This window comes from Clupea harengus, chromosome 8, assembly GCF_900700415.2.
Source record: "Clupea harengus chromosome 8, Ch_v2.0.2, whole genome shotgun sequence".
In the NCBI taxonomy this organism is placed as follows: domain Eukaryota; kingdom Metazoa; phylum Chordata; class Actinopteri; order Clupeiformes; family Clupeidae; genus Clupea; species Clupea harengus.
The window spans coordinates 15,172,218-15,195,951 of record NC_045159.1 but is presented as its reverse complement, the minus strand read 5'-3'; the positions used below and the strand labels follow the sequence as shown (position 1 = coordinate 15,195,951).

At 40.0% G+C, this 23,734-nt stretch overlaps 1 protein-coding gene across 1 annotated transcript; it reads left to right on the top strand.

Moving 5' to 3' along the window:
• Window positions 1-19,345: 19,345 nt before the first annotated feature.
• Window positions 19,346-23,042, top strand: LOC105896896 (intelectin-like). The gene is made up of 6 exons (XM_031571335.2): window positions 19,346-19,433; window positions 19,562-19,809; window positions 20,013-20,171; window positions 20,262-20,382; window positions 20,599-20,699; window positions 22,740-23,042. Exons 1-6 carry the CDS (start codon window positions 19,346-19,348, stop codon window positions 22,890-22,892), a joined length of 870 nt encoding a protein of 289 aa, XP_031427195.2. The 3' UTR covers window positions 22,893-23,042.
• Window positions 23,043-23,734: the final 692 nt, after the last annotated feature.

The following is a 23,734-nucleotide window of genomic DNA, read 5'->3' as shown; positions in this document are numbered from 1 at the left end:
CATCCTTCTGTCCATACTGTCAAGTATGGGCATTTCTGGCAATGCGCACTCCTGGTTTGAATCCTACCTCACTGGGCGCTCGTTCAACGTGTCTTGGCAAGGTCAGCTGTCTGTACCTCACCTCCTCACCACTGGGGTGCCCCAAGGCTCGGTGATGGGACCACTTATCTTTGCCATTTACACCACCTCGTTGGGCCCTATCATCCGCTCGCATGGGTTTTCCTATCACTGTAATGCCGATGATACTCAACTGTTTCTGTCTTTCCCTCCTGAGGACACCACGGTCTAGGCGCGGATCTCGGACTGTCTGGCTGATATATCCACATGGATGAAAAATCACCACCTTCAGCTGAACCTGGCCAAAACGGAGCTGATGGTCTTCCCAGCCAAACAGGTCATCCACCATAACATCAATATCAATATTGACTCTTTATCTCTTGTTCCATCCAAAACAGCAAGAAACCTGGGGGTCATTATTGATGCAGGGCTCTCAAGTTTTGAAGACAGGCAAGAGTGACATATCCCCCCCCCCCCCCCCCCCCCCCGGCCACGCCCCCGGCCCACCCCCATTCCGCCCGCCCAGCCCCTGCCGTATGCCCACAGACCAGCCCCCCCCCCCCATATTATTATTATTAGTGTTTTTGTTGTTGTTAATAATTGCTCAGACTTGCAGAAAATATTTGACACATGGCACTGACAATTCAACCAATTACAAAGTATTTATTCAATTTGGGAGAGAGAGAGAGAATTATGACTTGTGTTGTTTATTGTAGGGGTTTATTGCCTTTTTGGACTCATTTTTGGTGTTGGTTCCCATTATATATGCCATAGTCATAGAATTGGATGTATTAATTGTGCTGGTTGACTTCAGTGCCTGCTGTTTGGCCTGATGCCCCTTACTGTCTATGTGCCTTGTCACATCCCGCACACCTGGATGGGCACAGGAGGTCTCTTGGCGGCAGATAGAGCACCAGTAGTATGAGCTGGTGCTTCCTACAGTAATACATGGCCATTTAGAGGTCCATTCACTATTAAAAGAGGTTTTGTAGGTGGCTGCTCCTGGGACTTTTCTCCCTTTTGTTCTAGCCATCTCCTCCACTGTTTCTTCCACCATCTCTTCCACCGTCTCCTCCTCCTCCACCTGCACCGTCTCCTCCTCCTCCACCTGCACTGTCTCTCCCTCCTCTATCTGTACTGTCTCTTCCTCTTCCACCTGTACTGTCTCTTCCTCTTCCACCATCTCCTCCTCTAATGTGTTTCCGACCTTCTCTGGGCCTAATCTGGCCTTTTTAGGGGGCTTTCCCCTTTGGGCGAAGGACAGGATGCTTATTTTCTTTTTTACCTGACATCTTTGAAAGACAGATGCAATGATTAATGCATCCATGGCCAGGATATTTATAACATGCTAGTATGTCTAATGAGCTTGCGATTCACAACTTCACCAGGCGTGAAGAAGCCTCGGAATCTGAATAGAATGTTCAAGCAAACACATTTACAAAAAATAATGCCCATAACATAATTGAATATTAAGGACTGCCTAATATTCGTTCGAATTATAGGCTATATATTTTTTTAATAGGCCTACTCGAATTTATTATCAACAAAGTTCGGAGTCAAAGCTATAGTGAAAAGGCAGACTGTAGCCTAAAACTGTGTTGGCTACAAACACTCATTAAAAACTGATGCTAATCATCTGGGAAATATTCTCTAACTGTTCTCTAACAAGTTGTCATTGCTTGTGTCAAACCACTGTGAATTTGTTGTAACATTAAAACAGGAGACGACTTACTCTTTGTAGAAGACTGATGCTCGGAGCTCCAGTGGTTTCCTCAGGTGAACGAAACTTTCGGAAGATCAGTCGCGCGCAATTCCAGGATGCTTTATTTTCATTGGTTGCTGGATAAAATCTTACCCAGATACAACAGATGTATTTTTCGGATTGGCTATTGTGTAGCACATTTTTTTTTTTTTTGATTGGCTGATAAGTGGCACCTCACGGCAGAACTCCAGGGGATTCGGGGAGACGTCCATGGTGAGGGCAGCGCGGCCAGGTCATGTTTGCGCGCTGCGGCACATTAAATAGCCTAGAGTTTTTTTTCAGCGTGAGAAATACGATGTGTGGCGGGAGTGCGTGACTAAAGACCGAAATGAGTGACTGTCACGCTCAATGCGTGACACTTGAGAGCAACTGACCTTCACGGCCCACATCGCCTCTGTCTCCAGGTCCTGCCGCTTTGCGCTATACAACATCCGCAAAATCAGGCCGTACCTAACCCAGTATGCCACCCAGCTGCTGGTGCAAACCTTGGTGAGTTCCCGCCTGGACTACTGCAACGCCCTCCTAACGGGCCTGCCGGCTTGCGTGGTGAAACCACTACAGATGATCCAGAACGCGGCGGCGCGTCTGGTGTTCAACCAACCGAAAAGGGCACACGTCACCCCGCTACTCATTGAGCTCCACTGGCTGCCAGTAGCTGCTCGCATTAAGTTCAAGTCACTTATGCTTGCCTACGGAGTGCTTGCTGGTTCTGCTCCCACCTACCTAAATGCTCTTGTAAGGGCAAATGTTACACCCAGGACGCTGCGCTCGTCTAGTGAGCGTCGTTTGACACTGCCGTCTGTGCAAGCACGGCAATCCAGACTATTCTCATTTGTAGTTCCACGTTGGTGGAACGAACTGCCTAGTACTACCAGAGCAGGGGCGTCCCTCTCTACCCTCAAGAAGCTTTTGAAGACCCAACTCTTCAGAGAGCACCTCCCTTCCTAACTGGTACCTGACTAGCGCTAAACTTGCACTTCAGCAGTTACTCCAGGTCGTGCCGCTTTGCGCTATACAACATCCGCAAAATCAGGCCGTACCTAACCCAGTATGCCACCCAGCTGCTGGCGCAAACCTTGGTGAGTTCCCGCCTGGACTACTGCAACGCCCTCCTAACGGGCCTGCCGGCTTGCGTGCGTTCCTGCACTTCTTTTTCCTTTTTTCTAGGTTGTTGTTTTCTAATTCTCATGTAAAGTAGTATTTATTGTTACACCATGCTTTTTATTGCTCTTAGCTTGACTGTTCTCTCCCTTGTACGTCGCTTTGGACAAAAGCGTCTGCTAAATGACTAAATGTAAATGTAAATGCAGTGGGCCCCGATGTTTTGTGGCAATGTAATTAAACACTAGAATTTCGAATTAGAATTTAAAGTGAAAGAACTACAATCTCTGACCTCTAACATTGAACTATTTTTTTATTTTCTGTAAAAAACTCCCCTTCAACTGTTTGTTATACATGTAAAAAATATGGCATTAGTTTAAATCAGCTACTGCTAAACTGGGGGTATCAGCCTTGTCCGAGGAGCGTTAGCGTATGTCTTCCCTTGCAGGTGGTGAAGTTTCCAATTACATATTTATATATACAGGTGTTATTTAACCCCAAAATTAAGTTGACCTTTTTAAAGCCATTTTTATATATGATCTATTTTCATAAAGACAAAAATCAAATATTGTTCACTGCATTTAGAACATTTTGGAAAATTTCATGTGGGTTGGTTCTTTTTTTCTCCTCCACCAAACAGGAACCTTTTTACAACATATTTATTTCTCCTTGTGGTACGCAAATATATTTCAATTACAGCACCCCCTAGTGGTTAAATGATGCAACATTTTTTAACATTTTAGGAAGGGATCTTGAGTATATATACAACGTTTTAGGACAAAGAGTTGCTGAGATATGGTCTTTGTGTCAGAAAGGCAATGGAGTGAATATTTCATGTGGGTTGGTTCTTTTTATTTCAAACAGGACCCCATTTACAACTTTTTTTATTTGGCCTTGTTGTAGGCAAAAAAAAAAAGAAAACGTTTTTGCTCCCCACCACCACTGCTCCTTATCTACGCATATTGACAGCCAAACTCTACCCACTCAAGCAGTCTCTTTCTTCCTCTCCTAGTCTAGACTATCGTCACTATGGGATGGTTGGGTCCGGGTTCCCCCACATCGGTGGATTGGTCCAATTGGGCTGCCTTATTAAAATGTGTACCTCATTGTGGAGGGGTAGAGAGCTGGACAGGCTGGAGAGCAAGAGAGCAAGAGAGCAAGAGACTGGCACATAGACCAAGCTGTAAGCTAGATGTGTGGCTGCAGATTTGTGCCTAGTCTACTTGTGGTTTGTTCAGTTTGTATATATGTTTTGGGGTTTCAATACCGCTTGTAAATAAATAGCTATTTTTGTAAGGAATCCACCATCTCCTGCGCTGTGTGTTTTCCCTCTTCACCTCCAACCTCAGCCTTCCTCCCACAAACGGGGGATGGCCGACTTTTTCACAATTATGTACATCTACCACATGCATGCTGTGTACATCTACCACTTGTTGCTTCCCTTCCCCTTCTGCCACACAACCTGTTGCCATTGTGCTTGCTCTAAGGGGGTCTAGGCACTGGGCTCTGTAAAGCACCTTGAGACAATTGTATTGTTTTGGCACTTTTTAAATAAAATTGAATACAATTATTATTATTGCGTCAATAGATTTTTTTTTTATTCATGGTTAATGCATCCGCATCTTTCTCTCAAATTGCATAAAAAGTTCAACTTAACCCCTCTGTAACTTGAAGGTGTGATGTGTTATGCAAAATAATACCTAGATAGGCCTACATTACATATTTGACCACCTCTTAAGACCAAAAGGAGAGGAAGTTTGTTTGATCACAATTCATCCTTTTAGGTACTGTCCAATGACGGGCTGTGAAAACTTGAATATACGGTTCTTAATGGGTCACACATCATTTGGAAGAGCACAAACTAATTATTAATACTTCTCGATAGTTTTTAAGTAATTCTTAGGTTTTTAAAATGTTTCTCCGATTACCTTTTCCTATCAGAATTCTTAAGAATCTGGAACATTGTTGCAGAATTCTATTCAATGTCCATATTTTCAATGTCTAGACTCAATTTAATTTGGTCATGCCCTGTATCTTTTGTCATGTATCTTGGCAGTTTTGTGTCAATACCCTTTAAGTCACAGAATTACAATGTTCAGATTAGCTGTGATAAACATTGAAGCACTCTTTAGGTGATTATGATACTTGTCAGGTACAATCCACTGACTTGTCTACTATCAACAATGCCATCCCATGAGGGAAAATAATCTTTATTGTTCATAATCTTTGCGGTTGCAACTTTTCGATGATTGAATATGTTAGTAGTGTGTGATTTGATCTTTGCACTACAGTCGTAGGTTGAACTAGCCTTGTGATTTAAGTATAATTAGTTATTTAGTGAGATTGGAGAAAGTTCTCAAATGTATCGTGTTGACTATTCAAAGCTCTGGCAGGTTTTCTCCTCTCAATTGGAGATGCAACCTGTAATGTCCATCACTGGGTCAGCAGACATTTTCTGTGATTTATTGCAAAGTTGAGTTGAAAATCTCTCCTATGTGAGTGGAGAAAGAAAAGGCCAGTGCAGAAAGGGAATACATTTGAGTTTGGGAAAGAAAAAGAGGGCAACAAAGCATTACATTAAATATGATATCATATTAAATATGATATCACATTAAATATGATATCACATTAAATAAAATATACAAACAACTCATCATCATATGACAACGAGTGTTTTTGCCTCGTCTGTGTGGAGCCATTTTAAAACAGCCGGCCGAAGGAGACTTGGGTTCAATGTGTGAGATGCAGCAAATGGCCCACACTGCATGTAGATGATCTCAGGAGAGGCCATATATGTTTTGCCAGAATTATGACTCTGAAGAATGCTGGCAGAACATAGGGCTTTGTCTTAGATTTGGTCTGCCATAATTAATTTTTACTGATGGGCAGTCAAGTACCTTTAGTTAAGCGAGCTCTGCAAGAGGAGATGATGAGCAACAATACAGTTTTTCACGATTGCTAAAACACATTTCTTGAAACAGTCACCCATTTTCTCGAAACTGTAAACACAAAACCTCATCTTCAAGCACTATTTACAAAACCTCTGAATCCTCTTGCAAAATGAAACTTTCGCCTCAAAACTGTTTTACCTGTGCTCAAAATCAAACACTGGTCTCAAATCATAAACAAAGTGATCAAAATGATATACACTTTCAAGCAGTCAGTTAACAATACACCAAAAAATTGAAAACACATTGTTCAAAACACATAGTTCTCAGGGAGAAGTACATTTTAAATCTCAAAACAAATTTCATATTTATCCGTCATTGTCTTTTGATGAACGAAAACATGTTCTCTCATAGTAGCTATGTTAATACTGTGTATGATATCACATTAAATGAAATATACAAACAACTCATCATCTTAAGGAGATGGGAATTTAACATGGCTGATGGTCTGGCGAATCTGCACTACGGCGCCACCGTGGGCAGCCTGCCTACGTCTACAAAACGTATTGGAATATGTTAAATCAGACTAATAAAAGGAGTACAGTATAATCTAAAATGTGTATCCATGTGTAAATATTTTGCCCAAGTGGTTGCATTGATAGTACTGGTCTTAGTAGGTGTTTAGTAGTCATGTGATCCACTGTTCTTCTTGTCGTCCAGTCTAGTTTACCATGTATGCACTTCCTCCTGCACCATGCTATTTTTCTTACGGCATGCATGCAATCTTATCCCACTTCCTCCTGCACCATGCTATTCTTCTTACGGCATGCATGCCAGCTTATCCCACTTCCTCCTGCACCATGCTATTCTTCTTACGGCATGCATGCAATCTTATCCCACTTTATTCGCCAATTGCCTCCTATCATCCTTTTCAGGAGGCCTTACATGAACAGGGCATCCCAGTTACACAACCTCTGCCTGTGCCCTCGAAGAGGTTTCAGTTTCCCAGAAATACACTTATAGGCAAATATGCTTTGTCTCTTAGCTCATCCTGCAGATTTTGGAACTTGTCAATGAAACTTTACATAACACTTTAATGAAGTTTGTCACCAGGAATGTGTGAGGACAGCGCCATCTGGATACATGGCACCATTTACATTTAGTTATTTGACAGTTGTCTTATTCAGAGGTGGCTTAATGTGAGGTACAATGCTATCAAATATAGCTAAATCAAGGACAGATCATTAAAACCCAAAGTGCCAAGAGAATGTGTTTCAGTTTAATGCCAAATAAGGAAAGAGAGGGTTTTTATTCATTTTTGGCTGGTGTACAGACGTGGACAAAATTGTTGGTACCCTTCATTTAAAGAAGGAAAAACCCACAATTGTCACTGAAATAACTTGAAACTGACAAGCTCCAGTTTTGTCTCATCTGTCCAAAGGACATTCTCCCAGAAGCCCTGTGGCTTGTCAATATGCATTTTGGCAAATTCCAGTTTCGCTTTTATATGATTTGCTTTCAACAGTGGTGTCCTCCTCGGTCGACTTTGGCTCAAACAGCGACTGATGGTGCAATCTGGCACTGATGTACCTTGACCTTGGAGTTCACCTCTAATCTCTTTGGAAGTTGTTCTGGGCTCTTTGGTTACCATTCGTATTATCCGTCTCTTCAATTTGTCATCAATTTTCCTCTCGCAGCCACGTCCAGGGAGGTTGGCTACGGTCCCCTGGACCTTAAACTTCTGAATAATATGTGCAACTGTAGTCACAGGAATATCAAGCTGCTTGGAGATGGTCTTATAGCCTTTACCTTTAACATGCTTGTCTATAATTTTCTTTCTAATCTCCTGAGACAACTCTGTCCGTAGCTTTCTGTGGTCCATGTTCAGTGTGGTACACACCATGATACCAAACACCACAGTGACTACTTTTCACCTTTTAAATAGGCAGACTGACTGATTACAAGTTTGAAGAAGCCTGTAATGCTAATTAGAGGACACACCTTAGTTTAACATGTCCTTATGGTCAAATTATATTAAATCTTTTCTAGGGGTACCATCATTTTTGTCCAGGCCAGTTTAATTCGTTTTTTTTTTTTTATTATTCTGTTGAACCACAATTCAAAAGCAATGTCTGATTTTCATTTGTTCTTTTTCAGTATATTTTTATTTATTATTACTTTTGTCAGTTTCAAGTTATTTCAGTGACCATTGTGGCTTTTTCTTCCTTTAACGGAAGGGTACCAACAATTTTGTCCACGTCTGTATCTCCAACATGGAACACACGTTTAAATGTCAATGTATTGTTTCATATATTGAGAAGTATAAAAGGTTAATTCACTGTCAAAACTATTTTCTATTGCAGGTATTTCACTCACACTACTTCCTTGTTGTTGTTTTGTGGTTAGTGCTACTGGAAGTTAATACAGTCTGTTTCTCATTTTTATGTCCATGCATGTTTTCGCCTAACTACATCATGATAAACTCAAGAGAGATGGTGATAAAATGTGTCACACATGGATGTGGCTGATGTGGTTAATGCATCAGCCTCTCTCTCTCTCTGCTCTCTGCTCTCTGTCTCTCTGTCTCTCTCTATCTTTGTTGATTTATGTTTGATGTTGATGTTGTTTCTTTTTAGTTTGTCATTAACTCTTCTAAAGATGTCAGTCTGTCACCTCCTACAGCAAAAGTGCAGGAGGACACTGTGGAGATGCCAAAACAAGGTCAGGTGTATGTGAAAGGGTTAGATACCTAAGGAGCAAACACACACACACACACACACACACATACACACACACTATGGAAAAATGTGTATCTGTACTGTAAGTACCCAGCATGCCAAGTGCTTCAGATCACTACTGAATGAGTCTCCTGTCCTGGGAATGAAGCTGGTTGTCATGGCCATTCTCTGCCTCATCCTGGGAGGGTATGTGTTGCTTTTCAAATTGCAGTGTAAGTTTGCACTCAAATCTTTATTTTTACATGGAGAGTTTAGGACAGTATACTACATGCACAAAACACAGAAACACACAATTCCCCACTTTTGTATTTTATATACTGAGGCACCCTTTATGGCTTTAGCTGTGGCTGTGAGGACGTGAGAATGAAGATCTGAGTGCAAACTTACACTTTGAGAGAGAGATGCTAATGCACTAACCACATTAGCCACGTCCATGTGTGACACATTTTCCGTGACCATCTCTCTTGAGTTATGTTTTTCATGATATATTAAGGTGAAAACATGCATGGTTTTGGACATACAAATTAGAAACAGCGGTTTTATACCCAGGCAGCAAACATACTTATGAACATATATATCTGTATGTTTTGGATAAAAGGGATCTGTTAAAATAATTAATGTTATACAATAGGTCACTCATGAGTATTAACTGCAGGGCTGCAGAAAGTTTTTCAAAATCAATATATAAACCACGGATAGCAGTTACGGTGTGTAATTTCTACATTAAATGTCTTTAGATATGTGACTTCATCATGGTCCACAGTGCAAAACCCCGGTCCAATTTGAGGAACTGGCAAGAATAGTGTTTACCTTCTGTGAGGGTATAAAAGAGGACTTGTAGGGGAACTCTCACACAAATGCAAATAACCCTGTTTGACAGCTGAACTTCAGGAGCCAGATGTCTGTCTTCTAGCTCACAATCACCTTTTGAATCTGAGAGGTCACAAGTCAGAAGACAAAACTACTTGAATTTTACGCCAACAGACACATCAAAGGACTCTACCACAGGTAACTGAAAAGCAAGTGAGCTTTAACTTTATGTAAATTCAATGGTTTTGAACAGCCCTGTAAGATGTTGTGATCAATAGATTTTTTCATATTGCACATCATATTGTTTGTAAGCTATATACTGGAGTAGCAGGCTCAAGTTGAGGTAGGGTGTTGTCGTTTACTGTAACCCGAGCGAACATCGAGATTTTGCCACGCCCTTTTAGCACGAGTGCACGTCCGTCCAGCGCATTTGTATCTCAGCCTCTGAAGGTCGTAGACACTTGAATTTGGTCTCCAAATGACTGGAATACGCATGTTTATATATGCACTATGAAGGTTTCTAAGCTCTAAAACCTTTACTTTTCGAAATATTCAAGACATTTTTTTTTTTTTTTTATTCGTGTGGAGTGCAAAAAGCACTTCAGTAGCAGGCTCAAGTTGAGTATGCATTATGAGCAGCACGAGTTTTCTCAACGGTTTCTGGCTAATTTGACCATGAGGAACAAAACTAGGGTGCTGTCGTTTACTGTAACCCAAGCGAACATCGATATTTTGCCACGCCCTTTTAGCGCGCGTCCGTCCAGCGCATCTGTATCTCACCTTCTGAAGGTCGTAGACACATTTGATCTCAAAATGACCGGTCAGTGCATATATAAACATGCCATCATGTTCAGCATTCTTCCCCCTCCAAATGCGGCAAGTCGAGTTGATGGCAAAGAGCTTGATTTTGGTCTTATCTGACCACATCCTGTCTCCCAATCCTCCTTAGAATCATTCAAGTGTTCATTGGCAAACAGACGGCCCTGTACATGTGCTTCCTTGAGCAGGGGGCCCTTGCGAGTGCTGCAGTACTTCAAACCATTACGGCGTAGTGTGTTGCCAATGGTTTTGTTTTCTTGGTGACTGTGGTCTCAGCTGCCTTGAGATCATTCACAAGCTCCCCCTGTGTAGTTCTGGGGTTATTCTGCACCTTTCGGATGATCACCGATACCGCACGAGGGGATATCTTGCATGGAGCCCCAGACCTAGAGCGATTGACAGTTGTTTGGTGTTGCTTCCATTTACGAATAATCGCACCAATAGTTGTCTGCTTCTCACTAAGCTGCTTGCCGATGGTTTTGTAACCCATTCCAGCCTTGTGCAGGTCTACAATCTTATCTCTGACGTCCTTGGTCAACTCTTTGGTCTTGCCCATGGTGGTGAGGTTGAAGGTGTGAAGTATGATTCTTTGGACAGGTTTCTTTTATACGCGTCACCAGTTGAGATCAGGTGTACCTTGTTAGGCCTAATGAGGACTAATTTGTGTGCTTCTTGGGCACATAACTGGTCATTGGGAGCCAGAATTCTTGCTGTTTGCTTGGGGGTTCAAATACTTATTTTCTGCATCAAATACAAATAAAGTCATAAATGTTATAAAATGCAGTTTTCTGAATTTTTTTGTTGATATTCTTTTTCTCACTGTTAAAATACATCTACCATTACAATTATAGATCACAAATTTCTTTGCAAGTGGCCAAACTTGCGAAATCGGCAGGGGTTCAAATACTTATTTTCCCCACTGTATGCCAAACACAAAAAGTGTCATTTGGCTCGAAAGTAATTTTGAAGAAAATTGAAGTTCAGGATTTTACCTTCAAATATCTCTGTGCCCACATTCAATCTTCCCAGATCTTTGCTTGTAGTAGGGACTGTGAGCGCAGTAATTGTGTGGGTCACAGTGAAACTGTGGACATAGTAACATGGAAATTGACGCAGGCTGAATCTACTGGTGAATAGAGTGTGTGGGAGCTGTGGCACAAGCAGTAGCATAACACACCATGTACCATGTGTTATGTGTACTAAGTTACCATGGGGACCTGGGATTGAGTCTGACCTCAGTAGTTTCCTGATCCTACGTCCAATCTCTCTTGCATTGCTGCTCTGTCTCTCTATACTGTCTGATATCAAGGAAGGTAAAAAAGCCCCCACAACAGTGAAGTGTTGTCAAGCAGATAATTATAATAATGTTATAATAGTCAGCCCTATATGATTTATCAAGTTGTTCATACATTAGTACTGTTTTTCTTTCCACTGGTGTTGCAGTTCTTGAGGGGCAAGTATGCACTCACTAGATGATCGTAATGTAAGGATTAATAAAGCAAAAAGCCACCTAGATGATCATAGCACAGATAATAGTGTGTTCATGAACAAAACAAGACAAAATCACAACTATTTTGACTGAGGGCTTTGTAAATATGGCCCACAATTTAATTATTGCCTAAAAACTGCCCCCTATATTTGTACATAAATGAACACGGCTCTGTTTTGAAGCGCCACCTGGTGGTGGTGCCTTGGGCTAGCCTTGATCAAGTTGGCAGCTTCAAAAGTCTGTGGTCTTTACATTCATGTGGCAATATTTCAGGATGGTTGAATGAAGGCACACAGATATTTTGAAGGCGAAATCATACAATTATGTTGAAGCTAAAAAAATAAAGATTCAAAAGAGTGAAATAAATATTTTTGCATATGTGTACTTTGTAAAAAGATTGAATAAAACCTAAAAGGGTCATGTATCAGCCCTTATGGTAAACTGCCTACATTTCATGTGGCTCTTAAAGAACCTGTACAGTTATACAGTAATACAGGACGCCGATTTTAAAGGCTGGAAATTGAACATTATCATTTGGTTTTATTTTGTAATTAATCATTTATTTCCTAATTTTGTATTTGTTCTTTCTGTTTTACCCTTCTCTATCTCCTGCTATTGTCAACTCTGAATCACCCCCTCTCTCTGCTGCCCTCTACAGGTATAAACATGTCAGTAGAGATGTCCGGTGAAGATCAGGCAAAAGGGAATGGTTAGTTCCACAAAGTTTTAGAATTGATTTGTTGTTTTTCAACAGTGCCAGGTTTCAAGGCTTCAGGCAGAGATGCCAGCTCGATATTTAATAAAAGAAACTCTTTAAAACAACACTATGCAAGAATGTAACACTTTTATACTTTTATAAACAACTACCTTTAGTATCATCTTCATATTCATTTTGAAGGTATATGGTCATGTGATAAACACAGCTATTGTTCTGGCTAGCTGCCCAGGTTATGCGCTATGCAGTTCTGTGTAAACTGCCTCCGCTATGTAGACCACCCTGTGTGCTAGCACGTCTCTATCAACACCAGCTGTGCTGTTAGTGTTGTTTCCTAGGTTTTTTGTATACATTGTAGACGGTTATCTCACCGAAACTCCTTAGTGCTGCTTTAATGCCACTTTGAATGGATATCAATTCTAAAATAGTTCTTAGTCCATCCCTGAGGATGAAGGTGAACTATTCTAGTAGTTTTACCAGCACACCTTGGAAATACACCTCAAGTGCACATCAAATCCCTAATCCTCTCTAATGCTTGTCTATCCATCTTTGATTATATGATTATAGAGAAAAGTAAATCAAGTGTAACTGACCTAGATGATGTTAAAAAAATGTAATACATATGTTAGGCACCACTGGGGTAACTGCACTCATTTAAGATCTTTATTGTTCCCCAGCTCAGAGTTCTAAGGAAGCAAATTGTTGCCAGTTAACCGTGGATAAGATGGGTCTCCTGAAACTAAAGTTAACCATCCTGGCCGTCCTCTGTGTCATCCTTGGATCTTTTCTTGTGGCTTTTCAAGTGCTTTGTGAGTGTGTTTTTAAAAAGCGAGGGTTCACCATGTTCATTAGTGTGCTAGCAAGCGAGAAAGTGTGTATTTTACAGTCTATTCTAGGCTGGAAAATCTCCTAAATGTGTCAACAATATACAACCATTACAATCATATACCATGTTAGTATTTCTGTGATGTGTAATTCTGAAATGATAGGATAACAACATGTATTCGTCTTGTTCTGAAATATTTAAATGAATAGATTGAAAAATCAAAACGTAATTAATTATATAGACGTAGATACATTTCAGACAATAATTATTACTGTGATAAATATGAAATGAACAAAATAATAGCACCCTTATTGTCTTTACAGATTTCATGAAAGTGGAGAATGCGGGTGAGTTAGCATGCATGAGTGAGTGAGAGGATGAAAGACAGCGATATACCATCACAGAATAAGTCAATCTGACAATGAATGAGTGAAAATGTTTGTATGAATGACAATTTGTGAAAATAATAATGAAAATAAAAGACAGAGAGACTCATTTGGAATACGTTCTCTGTCTGAGTAACGACCAAAGCAACTCAACAATGTGTTTAATTTACTGTATAAAAATCCCGTCCTATCTGGTAAAGACTATATTACCCATTACACCTATTTTTCATGTAACTTTACACATTATTTGAATAGTCTATTTTACAGAGTAATCCACTAACTATGAAAATTTCAACTGACTTGGTAGCTCAGCTAAAGTCAGTTGAAATTTTCATAGTTAGTGGATTAGTGGACTAACTGTCAACTAACCATGACACTAACCCCAAATCTAACCTTTTCTACCATTTCTGTTTTTATGACCAAGTAACATGTTTGCTAATTTATGACGTTTGTCCTTAACTATAGAAGATCTGCCACATGTTATTTACTTTCCAACAGGTGTTGAAGAACAGTTAGACTTACTGAGGGTGGAGCACGCCAATGTTACTCTGGCTTTGCAAGCTAATATGTCAGGTGGGGAGAAATGCACAAGCACTGTATTTCAATAGACGTGTATCATGGATTCTTAGCTGAAAGTTACATTTACATTTTATATGGATAGCTGTCACCAATTTTTTTATTTGCTTACCCAAGACATTAGACAGAAGATGGGAATGCTGCAGGAGGAGTATGATAATGCCACTGCGTTGATAAGGACTTTGGAGGCTAACCTTACAGGTAAAAAGTCACACATCTGGAGATATTTAATCAAGATTGAATATGGAAAGCCGTACAAAAAGTCAGTCAAATATCAAGTACTAGCTCTAACTATCAACTACCCGTCAACTTACTGTCTACTAAACTATAACTAACTTGAAGCTTACCCTACTCTCACCCAACTCTAAATGTGTAACTATGATTTTTATCTGTCAACAGAATCAACTAATTTTTAGATAAAACCCCTCCAGCACCAAACACTCGTCCCAAACACCCAACCATTACATTACCTCTCTTAAAGCCACCTCTCTCACAGTCAGAGCATTATGAAACTCAGCTGTGATTGACTAGTTTTCCTTAAAAAAAAAGCAAATCATGAAAACATGCTTTGGTAATGCATTGTTTACTAATATGACTCTTCACGTCTCTGAATTGTTGGCGCCTGCGTACCTCCTTTTCATCTCCCCTGCTCGTTCACGTGAGCTCTCCTCTCTTAAAGGCGCAGCCAATATTTGTACACGTTACACAACCTAGTCATCTTTAAGTGTAAAGAAAATTGCACACTTTCAACAATAAATAGTAACAGCATGGCAATGTTAAGTAGAAAAATAGCTGAGAGTAGAGGATCTTTAGATCTTACAATTTTTGGTATTAAGGATATCACCAAAGTGCTACTTCATAAAAGCAAAATTAAGATGACCCAAATAAGTGAATAAAGAAGTGAGGCTTGACCTAGTGTGGTCAGTGCATCCTGGCTTTACACATTGAAGACCAAACCAGAATGATGAGGTGCTGCTAGGTTTAACCAAAACATTCTGATAAATACACATTCATGACTTTCTTGAAAAAGACATGGTTGAATTGAAGATATGTGCAAAGCTTAATTCACGCCAAGTGATCAAGGTAAACACAGCAATTTGTATAGCTTTGTAAATATGAACAACCATAAAAAGGCCAACTGTATAGACTTGTAAACATAAACAATATTCTGGCCAATTGTATAAACTTGTGGAAATGAACAACCATTTTCTGGCCAATTGTATAGATTCGTAAAAATGAACAACCATTTTTTCTACTGTCGTTATTCATAAAAGGAGAAGGTAGAAAGTAGAAGGGAGAAAACATGTATGAGATTAAGTTTGTAAAAGTCTTTTGAAATATATAAAAAAAGAAGAAATCAATATTTAATTTCACAAACATCAGTTTGAACACGTAACATACCGCTAACATGCATTTGTTCACAATGGACCTCATTCTCGAACGCATTTAAGAAAATTTTAAGAAAACTTAACTCCACTTACGAAGTTCCCGGGACAATTCTGGCATTCATGAAAGTTTTCTCATCTGGGATTCGTTCTTAACTTGGAACAGAATTTAGGAACGTAAAATAACGTCGTAAATCGGCCAGATTGTTTATAAGGGCTGAATTTGTGAGAAATCGTTGGTGATTGCGTTCACATCAAATCTACAGACATCCTCGGATTTAAATAACTATAATAAAAATAAATACGAGAATATTTGTATCATTAACAATTATGTTTCACATTTATATGATTCCGAGACCGAGGCATCGTAGTGTCCTAAAATAAATACAAGAACTGAACACTGCAATTGGCAGTGAATAAATAAATAAGCGCTAAACTCAATCGTGTGGATATAGCCATAGTGGAATAGAATGGACACATCTACATTCTGCAACAGTACCTCCACCTCTGCACCGGTGAAGTCAACAATGCTACTCCATAAAAGCAAAGGTCTGCGTTTAGGTCTGCGTTTACTCGACCGTTGCTCGCTTTTCGCTTTCACATGATTTTGATTTGTCTGAAGTTGCTTTCGCGTTGCCTGTGGATTGTACATAAGTATTTTCAGTTGCATGCATCCTTATAAGGAGCTGGCGGGGAGTTTCTGTATGAAAATTCAGGTGCACCAGAACGCGCGTTCAATTTAAGAATTAGTGCACAACTTCCGACACTTTGAACACTTTTCCATGCGATCATGAATCCGGCTGAGTTCTTTTCTTAGGTTGGTTTTTCCGAAGTCTGTAAGAAGATATTTAAGAAGACACTTCAGAAAATGTTCGAGAATGAGGTCCAATGAATTCAAAGAAACAAGATTTATTTCATTGTAGGTGGGCCTGTCTTGTTGACTGGGCCTATTGGTGCAAATGACAGACCCAGCTTGCTGATTAAGGTCTTGCCATTTATTTCAGTTGCATTTGTCAGGCAGCTTTATGAGTTAGCCGAAAACTGTGTTTTTGGAGCACAGAAAGATGAACAGATGCGTGATCGCATAGTGATTGGAATCCGTGATATTATATAAAATCTCAGAACACTGAAGGAGAGAAACATGCACAGCATGTGGACAACATAAAATCAGTTAGAAAGAAGGAACACAAAAGAACTGGCTACTCAGGAAAGACATTTATAAAGACTAGAAAAGGAACATGCACAAGATGTGGCCGAAATCATGACGATGTGGAAGAATGTCCTGCAAAAGGGAAAAAGTGTCTAAAGTGTAACAAAGTAGGACACTACGCTGCCGTGTGCCACTCAAAAGCAGCTGTACATGAAATAACTGAGGCTGATGTGGAAGAATGCATGTTCTTAGGGTCAGTGCAACAAGAGCAAAGCATGATGGATTCATTGTTAGCTAAGGATGAGCCACCATGGCGCACCACTCTGACTGTAGCATACACACCAGTCTCGTTCCAAGATTGACTCCGGCGCGGATGCATCAGTGACAAAATTAAAGCCCATGCCAATGGCCAGCTACGAAACTGCTGTTTCCGTGTAGTGGTTGTGAAAACCAGTGGAGAAAACCTCCTTAGCCGAACTGTGGCTACTAAACTAATTAAGCGCTTGGATGAAGTCAGCTCATTCAGTGGTGTGGGCACACTCAAAGGGGATCCAGTGAAAATCACCTTAAAAGACGATGCACAGCCGTACAGTGTAGCCGTACCAAGACGGGTTCCTATTCCCCTACTCTCCAAAGTAGAGGAGGAACTGAAAAGAATGGAGTCAATGGGCATAATAGAGAAAATAACCGAACCGACTGAATGGTGCGCGCCAATGGTGCCGGTGATTAAAAAGAATGGAAAAATAAGAATCTGTGTGGACTTAAAAAGACTTAATGAGAAAGTGAAACGAGAAAAGTTCATCTTACCTACGTTGGACGATATACTTCCCAAGTTAGACAAGAGTACAATGTTCTCCAGCCTGGATGCCGAGAGTGGATTTTGGCAAATCCCTCTAAAAGAAAACAGTGCACGTCTGACCACCATTATCACACCGCTGGGCAGACACTGCTTCAAAAGGTTACCCTTTGGCATCACGTCAGCGCCCAAAATCTTTCAACAAAAGATGTCTGAGCTACTGCAGGGGCACGACGGGATAGTTGTCTACATGGACGACATTTTGGTGTTTGGTGAAACACAAGAAATTCACGACCAGAGACTCAAGCGGGTCATGGAGACCATACGGCTCTAAGGTTGAATAAGGTGAAATGTCAGTTCAGCAAGCCAGAATTGGACTTCTTAGGGCAAGTGGTGACCAAAGACGGCATTGCCCCAAGCCCAGAGAGGGTCAAGGTCTTTTGAACATGTTCTTGGGACTAGGTGATAACACCCAAATTTCCTGAAACCTTTCTGCCTAGACTACCTAGTGCCCTTAGAATGTATGATGAGAGCATGCAAAAGCCTTACCACAAATCTCCAGCTGATTTTAAAGATGTCAGTGGAACCATTGATGATACCAGGCTTTGCCCCATAATTAGGGGCGGCTCGTCCATAAGGGCGATTGGGGCGACGCACTGCCAACGGGAAAAGGAGATATATTTTTTATGTCGGATTCTATTCTATTCTAAAAAGTGGGATCATTTATTTATATTTACTTTGTATTCCTGCCTCCTACAAAATCCAACTCGCCTGAATAATAATAAAAAACTCATTCTCACACAGTGGGTATAGCCTTAAAAAAAAAACTAATTCCGCGGGGAACATACATTGTTACTAAACAAGGTAAAGGGCAGCATGGTAACTGTAGATAGGCTACTTCAAGCACATCGAATTATAAATAAAAGAAAAGCATTAACAAAGTAATTCATTTTCTTAAAAAAAAAAACAGTTTCCACCATTTGGAATAAAGTTTGTGAGAACTCTCTCTTACTGTGGCAATATAATAGAAAAGGAAGGGGATGGATTAGAATGTGAAATTGGCAGGAAACAAGGAAGAGGTAATACGTTTTCTTGGCGTTTAGAAATCAAAGAAAATCTTGCTGGGCATCCTGTCCAATATAGGCATGTACTGTAGGTTCCATCTTCGTGATAAAAAGACAGATCTACGCCACTAACGTTACTGCTCGTTAGCTATCGCTAGTTTTCTACTGTTTTGGAACCAGCCTCCGTGTTTCAAGTTGCAGCCTGAAATAATTTCTGTTTATAAGACTTTATAAGTTTTGTTTATTTAGCAGCATGATTTGTTGCTGTTAATTGTTTCAGTTTTACCTTTCGCTTCATGTTGTATGCGTGTGCCACAAGCTTGATAAAGCATGCAAGTTATTTGAACTATGTGTCTATCCAATCTTTTTATTTTATTGCAATCTATTTAATTTACTTTGTTACTGTATTATAAGCAACATCTTTGTGTCGTGCTGAGAACTAAAGCATGTGAAATGTAATTGAAATAGGTTTTCTGCTCCCTGCTGGCACTTAAAATGCGGCCTATGCCTACCTGGGCATATAGAGAAATTGCTTATATAATAATATAATCATCAGCTAGCTCTATTTTTGTGACATGTCATACAAAATTGCCCCACCAGAAATGTCTATATATATAGAAAGTCTTGAGTGTTCATGCTTACAATGAAGTGACTGATTGACAATTGTGTGAATCAAACAATTTTTTGAAAGGGTCATATTTCCTTCTGATTTCTACATAAGGTGCTTCTAATGCTACCGACACCTGTCTTGTCAATATTCTCAATGGCAATTGCAAGGAGAAAATGGACAACCTTTTGAAAATGCTGGACAGGTTCAGTTTTGCTGGACGTAGCTGCAGAGAAATTCAACAGAAATATGGTGCTCATGAAGGTGAACCCTTTGTTCTGACAATTTACATTTAATTGACCCTTTTAGAACTGGTTTAACTACATGTGATATCTAAACTAAATATGTATCCAATCAGTTTTTCTCATCGATCATGCATGATTTCATTTCAGATGGTCTGTATTACCTCACCACCTCCAATGGTCTAGTGTACCAGAGCTACTGTGACATGACCACAGCTGGTGGTGGATGGACACTGGTAGCCAGTGTGCATGAGAACAACATGTATGGGAAATGCACTGTGGGGGACCGGTGGTCAAGCGAGCAGGGAAGCAATCCCAACCGCCCTGATGGAGAGGGGACATGGGCCAACCTGAACACCTTTGGGACTCCAGAGGGTGCAACCTCTGATGACTACAAGGTAACATCTTATTTACTTTCAGTACATTCAGCTTAACGAGGAACTGAGTGAGGGGAATAACAAAATAATAATAAGTGATGAGTGATTATGCCTAAGAGAAAATTAGATTATATTAAAAAATATGGATATATGTATATATACCTTGATTGGACAGAATGCTTCAAATGGAGATTGAATATGAGGTTCTCACTGCTTTCCCACAGAATCCTGGCTATTATGATATTGTAGGGGAAGATGTGTCTGTTTGGCATGTACGTAACAACGTTCCACTAAAAAACTGGACCTTTGCTTCCATCCTACGATATCACACAGAGACAAGGTTTCTTACACTTAATGGAGGAAATCTCTACCAGCTCTTCAAGGTACATGGAACATCAAAGATGATTACAGACAATAAGTAACAAACAATACGTATTTAACTTAAAGTTTCTTTCATCCTGTGTGACTTTTAGCGCTACCCAGTGAGGTATAATGCTGGAGTGTGCAAGAACGTCAATGGACCATCTATTCCTGTGGTGTATGACTATGGAAATGCTGAGACCACTAGAAACTTCTACGGCCCACTTCTTAGAAGTATGATGATCTAAACTTTTGTTATAGCAAGTGATTACAATACATGACAATACATACATTATAAACTAATAGCCTACTTCTAATATTCCTCCAATAATTCCTCCAAAGTAAATATAACTTCTATGTACCCATGTAACAATAAATAAAGCAACTTAAAAATACTAAAATGAATGTATACACACTGGATTGAGTTGTTCATTTGTTTTACTTTCACAGACGAATTCATTCCTGGCTTCGTCACCTTCAGAGTGTTCAACAATGAGAGAGCAGCCATGGCCATGTGTTCTGGAGTCAGACCTGGGTGCAACCCTGAACATGTAAGAATGTCCACAACCAACACAATTTCAACAATATCCGGATAATGTTAGCTTTGGCCAATCGTTTTTAAAGGCAAAGTGTGTAGTTTTAGTGGCATCTGTTCGTAGAAATAAAAAAAAAAATGTTTTATATAATTTTAATGTTATTTCTACATCATAACATAATTGCTAGGGTTAACATTGATAAAGGTAAAAGATGAGAAAGCTAGAATTGAGACAGTATAAAGCAATGTTCTGTTTGTCTACTGAGTGCATTTAAAGACGCTGTCCGTGACTCAGTTTTAGTTTCACAAAAGTTAAACAAATTACACCCCTCCCTTCTGTGCCCCTGAAGCACTGTGTTGATTGGCTGGGATTGTTTATGGCTCGGTCCGAGCAATTATGTTTGTTTCCCATTCACAGAACCAGGACTGTGTAGCCTACCAACACAGGAAGTATTTTGTTGCTAAAACTGAACGGACAGCTGGAGGACTGGGAGGAGCAATTTTGTGAATTTGAGGGATTAGAATTGTGGACTTTCAATCACACAGGCTGGATAGTGTGTTTAGCTCTAGGATCAGATCACCTGCACTAAAGCTTCTCACAGTTTGTCCAACTGGGCACTTGGGACAAACATGGATAACCTCTAGCCCATCCCAGCTCATTTTAAGTAGTTAACTCAGGAGTGGACACAGCAGGGCCAGAGGAAGTTTGCTGCCCCTGACACCAAGGCAGTAGGCTAACGCTTTTCTCCGTGTTGATAGATATGCTGTGCTTGATAGTGGAGGCAGCATGTACTGGGGTTGAGGGTGCCTGTGTTTTTAATGAGCCACCTATCCATGCTGGAAGATTTACCTAGCTAGCTAAATAAAACGAATCGTGTTAGCCTACTGTTAAATTATTTTATACTCAAGAAGCCAACTCCAGTGACAAAAGTGGAGCTGGCTAGCTGGCTGACCAAATCACTAAACCAAAGGTCACCAAGTGGTGTGATAACTTTAAAGAAACACAGAGCTTGCAAAACATACAAACTCAACTGTGAAACTATACAAGACTACTGATATAAGACTAGAGTAAGTAAGCATGAGTATTTAATTAGGACCAGAGAAAAGAATGAACCAGGATCAAAAATCATTAACAGTCTTAATTGGATTGCTGAGAGCAGCTAGTTACAAACAGATTTTGCAGTTCACTAATGTCTGTATCGCATGTGTCAAGAGGAGTCGTGGTTTGGCCATAATGTTAAGGAGGAGCACTGACTCAGCACACCCCCACCTTCATAATGACCAATAGGAACGCAGTGACTGACAAAATTACAGAAAACTATGAATGCTAATAAATAGCTATAACAGTGATTTTCTTTTCAGAGGACGGACAGATGGCTGACCCCTGCCCACTTGTAGATACGTCCCTGCCCACCTGTAGATACGCCCCTGCGATACTTGGACTTAATATAATAATCAATATATAAATATAGCAATCAATACATGTTAACATTCAGCATTGGTACTTCATTAAACAACTTGCTTCACAGGGCGAACTTGTTCCCCTCTGTCATTAACATTAACAATGCCTTTCACAGATGCTTCCTGTAGACTGAGAACCATCGGTGTGGTGGCATCTACCATACTGCTAACAGGGGACGCTACCCATTAACCCATGGGATGTCCTTATCCTTGAAAAAACATTATCAGACTATTTCACTTGCTTAACAATAGCATTAACATTCAAATTGTGAAAAATGAAACCAAAAACGAATTTTCCAACTATCAGAATAGAAATACCCAATTCCCTGTATCTCTCAACCAATTACATTTGGTGAAATATTCTGGACTATCCACTTCACAACAATGTCATCATACCAGACGAGACACTACAGCACTTTATGATGTGATCATGTCCACATCTAGGAAAAATCTGGCAAAATGATGGTGCTGAAACACTGCCAGCTGTAATCTGTAATACACATTTGGCTTAATGAGTAGTTTTAGTCTAATGCATGTCTAGAATGTATAACATTAGAAAATGTGTGCATTTCATGTCCTTCCTTTCTTCTGACAGTATTGCATCGGTGGTGGGGGACACTTCCCTGAAGGTGCTCCTCGCCAGTGTGGTGACTTCACAAGCTTTGACTGGGATGGTTATGGAACAAATATGCTTGCGAGTGCATCCAGAGAGATAACTGAAGCTGCTGTTATGATCTTCTACCGCTGAGTCAAGAATGAAGGTCCACAGATGAATTGTGGCAGATTTGTGAATAAATGTGTGCTCATACTGTGGAGACTTTTACTGTTTTGGATTTCTCCTTATCCTGAATAAAATGCCGTCACACAAAGGGTGAGGGTGTTGAGATATTCTACCTTTACCCCCTTCTTTTCTTGCTGAGGTATGCTTGAGGGTGAAGGGTATAACCCCTCTCCTGTTGTTCTGTATAGCTTTTGGGTTGTGCATCAGTGCTTTGGCTTCAACTGTCATGACCCTGTCGTAGCACCTACTATAAGCAACAGCTATAATAAAATATATATCTAGATGCATAAAAATGAATATGTATGGAATCTTTTTTTCTTGTTTTTCTGTTTTGTATTTCTATCATCATAATAAGACCTTGAGGCTTGGAGTAAAACGTTAAGAATTTGGGACTTAATACATAACTTAGATAATTTTACATCGGTAAGGATAGAAAAACATTGCAATAAACACACATCACAGTTAAATCAATCTAGATGCATGCACTGTAAACCCAAACAGTTCTACTAACTTATTAACATTATGTATTCAGTACCTAAAACCTGGTATTTAGTTGACCCAACTTTAAATGTATTAGTTTTCTGAGCAAGTGAAGACGTATTGGAATGTATTTGTTTGAGTAAACATTGCCTGATAACTCATATTTTTTTAGTTTCATTCAAACGTGACGTCTGACGTCATCAACGTCGTTGCAGGACTAGTTCAGAACAGAATCAGAGATCTTGTGATGAGAGACGGAGACAGCCGACTTAATAATTGTATAGTATCAGTTAGACTTCTATAAGCATGTTCCTCCTGTAAAAGAGGAG

Excerpts from the sequence above, each read along its gene's own strand:
- LOC105896896 (XM_031571335.2), top strand. The coding sequence starts at position 19,346 with ATGGACAACCTTTTGAAAATGCTGGACAGGTTCAGTTTTGCTGGACGT. Across the intron at positions 19,434-19,561 it reads GAAATATGGTGCTCATGAAG|ATGGTCTGTATTACCTCACC; the intron begins GTGAACCCTTTG and ends ATTTCATTTCAG. Across the intron at positions 19,810-20,012 it reads CAACCTCTGATGACTACAAG|AATCCTGGCTATTATGATAT; the intron begins GTAACATCTTAT and ends GCTTTCCCACAG.